The sequence below is a fragment of the Aulonocara sp. 'chitande type north' Nkhata Bay genome, linkage group LG3 (genome assembly GCF_057382095.1).
Source record: "Aulonocara sp. 'chitande type north' Nkhata Bay isolate Kocher_YH1m ecotype deep benthic linkage group LG3, A_spYH_male_GT1.1, whole genome shotgun sequence".
NCBI classification, from domain to species: Eukaryota; Metazoa; Chordata; class Actinopteri; order Cichliformes; family Cichlidae; genus Aulonocara; species Aulonocara sp. 'chitande type north' Nkhata Bay.
In genome coordinates, this window is record NC_141346.1 from 60,227,992 (window position 1) to 60,233,586 (window position 5,595).

Below are 5,595 nucleotides of genomic sequence, written 5' to 3' on the forward strand. Positions count from 1 at the left end.
CGTGAACCTGAGAGCACAGCTGTAGTGGTGACAGTGAATGTAGCGTTGGTGTTGGACACACTGACAGTGTTGTACTGTGAGAAGCTGAGGTCTTGTTGTGAGAGTGTTACAGTGGGAGCAGGTCGACCAGTGGCTGAACAGGAAACAACCCACTCTTCAGCAGAGTTTGACTCTCTGACATCAACAACAGGTTCATGCAGCTCTGTGAAGGATCAGGAGATATAAAATAAGGAGTATATTGTTAAAGATACATTGACTTCTAACACATGTAACGCATTAAGGTAAAATTTCTTACCATAAGGATGTGTTACACGATTTATAAACCCCAGTTTGTTAATTATTTGTTCATTATTCATAACTATATACTTAATTTTTAAAAATTAAGTGTTTTTGGTCAAATGGAATTTCTTTTTGGGTAATTTTAGCCCCTTTTAGCCCTCTGCCAAAATGTTTTAACCTTTCTGTCTCTAACAGTAAAACATCGTTCCTTTATCTTCTGTGTCTGGTGTGTTGGTCAGGATTAGCTAGCTTGGCAAAAAGTTCACATTAAACAAAGTGTGTTACTGTGAGGTGTGTGTTCGTACTATGAGTCACAGCTCGAGTTTTCTTGCGGGTGAAGGTTTTTCACCTCGCTGTCATTCTTGCATAAAAGTGTTTGACCCCTTCAGGAAAAAAAACGAAATTTGGGATTATTTTTGGTTTTGTTCATTGTGTGTATTTGTTTCTACTTTTTACTTTTTCTTTTACTGTGTACAGCACTTTGGTCAACCTGTGTTGTTTTTAGACATGGTTATTGATTGATTGATTGATTGATTGATTGATTGATTGATTGATTGATATGTCTTTGATTAAAATACAGCCTACTCCACATCCTCCAAGTTACAGAGAAGAGGAACCATCTGGGGTGAACTTGTGCACTTGGTATTGGCTGTCATGGTCCCTGTGCCTCTCCGGCTCGCTCATGTTGGCCACAGGTTTGTTTTGTTTTCTCTCCTGCTTCCCTGGGTGGAGCTCATTGTGGGCTCTCACCCTTGGCCCACGTATCTGCGGTGATTTCTACACCTGTTGCTGATCAGGCGGCGTCCCCCTTGCCTATTTAACGCTGCGGCACGGAGTATTCGGCACTGGAACGTTGAACCTCCCATGTTCGTGCTCTCAGCTCTCCTAAGACAAACTCTCTCAGTGTTGTGTGGCGTATTGATCTAATTGGACTCTTTGTGTTTAGATCTCCCCGGAACTGGTGGCGGACCCTGACCTGTGATCCCTGTGTGTGTCAACATAAGTGGAAATTGGAGCGAGAGTGGCTGTGGAGAAGCGAGTGTGCGTAAGAAGAGGAGTGGCGGAGTTTGGGCTGAGTGGGGAGCGAGTGTGGATTCCTTCCCCTGGAGCCCTGAAGCCCTGCCCCATTCACTGTATATACACATCACTGTGGTTTCCCTTCTGTGTTAATAAATTGTCAACCCTTTGCTTGCCAGAACGCTGCCTGCGTCTGAATCCATCTGTTAGCCCTGACATTGGATACCTGGAAATCAGTGAAGGGACCATTAATGCTTCAACTTGTACACAGGTTTGAGAGCAACCACCCAAAAGCTTCTGCTAATAAACACTAGTCTGTGTTTGTGATGCAAATGTTTCTGGCTGTGTTCACAAACATTTAGTAAGGTGAGTGAGGAATATTAATACTTATTATTAGATCATTAGCAGACTGTAGAACTTGACTGCACGCCAAGGTGGCAGTTCAGCCATTTGATTCATGTTGCAGCAGCTCATGAGTGAATGAACATTGTGCAATAAAAGTACTTCTAGAAGTACATTTTTGCAAAAATGGACATTGTGGAGGAATGTAGGGAAGACACGAGGGAGCCCAATATTTGACTCAAACGTTAATCGCTGCATCACACAACTGAACATTCAAAGCGCCAAAACCTAACCCTCTCACTTCCCGTTACACTGGGTACGAGTGGAGCTACCTGGTGGTATGTACTTACATTTATTTAAATTTACTTGAGTAGGGTAGAGTCATGCTAATGACCTAATAATTTTATTCAGGTGTGTTGCAGCAGAGATACATTTAAAAGCTTCAGGACGCTGGCTCTCAAGGCCTGGAGTTTGACACCCCTGCTTTACACAAAGATGGGTTAAATCACAGTGCAAAGAATGAATGAATAAATGAAATATAAACAATAAATAATTATTAAATAGTCTTACACATCAATGTCATTGGTTGACTTTTGAAGTATTTGAATCCTTATTGGGTTCCCTGAGTGACAGAAGGATTAAAACACTTTAAAATCAGTACTGAAAATATGTGCAGACATTACTGGATAGATTTAGGGTTAGAATCAATAAATCACTATCATGTTAATGAGATAAGACACATTACAAAACGACATACTAGAAAGTGAAAAGGTAACTTTTCTTCAAGCAGCATAGTGGAGCAAGAGAAAAAGACAAACCCAACACCAGCACTGCTGCAGCTATTACAGTGATTGAGGGAAAATCTGTGAAAAAAACAGAAAAACGTGACGCTGACCAACAATAATACATCACTCATGAAGTACTGAAGTCATTGTTATTAGATCCCAGTCAAATTTACCCAAGTATCATCCGTCTCTAGTCTAGTCTGTGGTATACAGAAAGAGTTTCTCACCACCAACAGATGTTTTTTGGACCTCAGGAATCGTCTCCATCACCTCTCTGTGAGGAGCAGAGAGCACTCGTGCTGCACATCCCACCTGTGTGCTGTGTTTACGTGAACCTGAGAGCACAGCTGTAGTGGTGACAGTGAATGTAGCGTTGGTGTTGGACACACTGACAGTGTTGTACTGTGAGAAGCTGAGGTCTTGTTGTGAGAGTGTTACAGTGGGAGCAGGTCGACCAGTGGCTGAACAGGAAACAACCCACTCTTCAGCAGAGTTTGACTCTCTGACATCAACAACAGGTTCATGCAGCTCTGTGAAGGATCAGGAGATATTGCAAGGAATATGTTGTTGAAAGGAAATCAGTTTCTAGCACATTTAAACACTTTAATGCAAAAGTTCTTACCATAGACTTGGAAGCAGGTTCTACCAGTGAAGGAGCCTTCAGGATAAGTGTTAAACAGACAGTGATAGCATCCTTCATCCTGCTCCGTCACATTCCTGATGACTATGGAGCAGTTCTGTAGTCCAGTGTATTTAAACTTGACTTTATCGTTAAAGCCATCATTCACTCTCTGACCATAGTACTTGCTGTAGGTGGCAACATTTGTCTCCACATCACGTGAGATTTTCTGCCATGTGACCTGAAGGACGTCTTTAGTGTCCAAGAGCTGACAGCTGGATTCAGCATCTTCTCCCACTGCTGCCAGCACAGTCTGCTGTGTTTGGACCACTGCTGTTAGAGCTGCATGGAGAATAACATGAGTTAGAGATGTGGAACTGAGAGGTATTGATGGGAAGGATTAAACAATCATTCGGGTCATGGAGTAGTCTGTGTTTTAGGCTCAAACAAATTGACATATGGGTACCACTTAAATGTGATGTAGACTATAAATATAAACCTGACACTCATTGTTTCATACTGTATGTTTCAGGGACATTTTCTTTCATCTATAAAAAAAAGTAAGACAATTCAGTTAGCTACCAACTAAACAAAGAAAGTCAGATAGATGTCCAGATCGTGTCTATATTGGTTCTGTTGGTCCATGACCAATTCTGGAGGTCTGTACTGCATTTGAACTTTTCCAACAATTTGGAGGTCCAACCATGATTTAAGCTGGACATTAATATGGCGTTCAACATTAGAACCTTGGACTTGATGTATATTTGTTGGACATCATGTAGATATCTATGACAAGTGCAGGGAATTTAAAGGTTTAATTGAGGTCATATTTTTTATTTACAAAATATCAATATTGGGGTTACAAAACAATCCCTTCAGTGGACCAAAAATGAATTATAAAACCCATCACTTCAACATAACCAATACCAGGACTGGTATTGACTGGTAACTCGTGCTACTGTAGAAATTCCAGAGCGTTCTCACTCCCGAGGCGTAACATGTCGACGTTTTGTCACGTCCCGCGGCGTTCCTGAGGAACGCGAAAGGAGACCTTCGGCGTTCTTATGGTACGCGGCGGGTTATTGCTGGAATCCAGTGCAATGACGCTCCCGCGGTAGTAGACGTTCCAGCCCTGTATTTCAGCCCTAAACCTAACCTTATCCCTAGCCCAGACCATAACCTTATTCCTGACCTTAACCAGGACTTTAATGATGTTAAATAGCGTGTTTCTAAGCGATTTGAAGAAAAAGAGCGAACATGTGTAGGTTCAGTCCAGACGGTTCTCATATTTCCTCTTTTTCCGAGGTCGTCATTTAGGAACGTGGTGGGTAGCCGAAAACGTAATATGGTGACGATTTGTCACCTAGTGTAAAATGTTACGCTTTGGGAGTGAGAACGGGTTGGAAATTCCCATTGATTTTCTACATTTTCCCAGAGGCCTCCCCTTCTGTGGATTACTAGTATGTCATTTATTAATTTGTGCCTCAATTATTTCAGATCAGTTATTTCACTGGGGAAGCCCTATATTGCCCACTTCCTAATTTCAGCACTGTTTGATCTTTCTCTTTAGCATGTATGTAACTTTGGTTTGTTGAGATTTTGGCATTACTTCTGTCATAAACATTCTCTCTCAGACATAACTGACTAAGATTTCTGTGGTTACCCAGAACATTTTAATAGACTTTTTGTAATCAATCAGGTCTTCAACCCCTTCTTTTTAAAATAGTGTATAAACCGTATGTATGTGTGAAAGACTGTTAATGTTTTGATAAATTGTTTATTTTAGAACAATTGGTGAGTGTGTTTAGCCACTTCACACTACTACACTTTCCTCTAAACTACATTCCTTCTCTGAACAGTATATATGTGAATGGACTGACGGATCTTTTCATTTCAAATGTTAAATAATTGTCAGTAAACTACTTATGACCTTAATGTCATAGAAAGACTGAAAGACATCCATTGAAAACAGGGTGCAGAAATTTAAGGTGCCAGGCCAATATCCACCACCCTGGAAGTCCTTAACTGAGGGGGACCACATTAGGTCACAGCTGGTGCAGCTCACCACTGGCAGTGCAAGGTTATAACGGCCTTTAGGAAGGATAAGGATAAATCCAGTCATGGCTCAACAAAGACATTCATTTGTTTCATGTTGTTTTCAAAGCGGTCTGGTAAATCCAAATGACCTTTGACAGGTGCCCACATATACTGCGGGCCGAGGGTAATTCAAAACAATGTAGCAATGTACAATTTGCACTAAAACACATATATTGTGTATGTAGTGTGTGACAAAAGAGCAGCTTACCATTTATGGTTACTGAAAGAAATCTCCGTCTGTGGATCGGGTTTCCTTCGAGGCGTGAGCACCTATCAGCAGAGATTGTCCATAACCTATAGAACTCAAAGAAATATTCTCAAGTAACAGTCAAATATGCCATTCAGCGTGTTAGTTACGACGTCGGGAGCAGCTGGGAGAACAAAACGACACAGAGACTGTACGGGTTGCTTTCCCAAAACCAACTCAAAGGTTTATTTATCAGACAACAGTATATA

General features: G+C 41.3%; 1 protein-coding gene across 1 annotated transcript; it reads right to left on the reverse strand.

The window, feature by feature from the left end:
- Positions 1-2,618: 2,618 nt before the first annotated feature.
- LOC147336394 (OX-2 membrane glycoprotein-like) lies at positions 2,619-3,552 on the reverse strand. Its single transcript, XM_086286189.1, has 3 exons — positions 3,509-3,552; positions 3,046-3,419; positions 2,619-2,953 (listed from the first exon to the last, which is right to left on the reverse strand). Exons 1-3 carry the CDS (start codon positions 3,550-3,552, stop codon positions 2,619-2,621), a joined length of 753 nt encoding a protein of 250 aa, XP_086142315.1.
- Positions 3,553-5,595: the final 2,043 nt, after the last annotated feature.

Excerpts from the sequence above, each read along its gene's own strand:
- LOC147336394 (XM_086286189.1), bottom strand. The coding sequence starts at position 3,552 with ATGAGTGTCAGGTTTATATTTATAGTCTACATCACATTTAAGTG. Across the intron at positions 3,420-3,508 it reads GTCTACATCACATTTAAGTG|TTCCACATCTCTAACTCATG; the intron begins GTACCCATATGT and ends AATACCTCTCAG. Across the intron at positions 2,954-3,045 it reads AACCTGCTTCCAAGTCTATG|AGCTGCATGAACCTGTTGTT; the intron begins GTAAGAACTTTT and ends GATCCTTCACAG.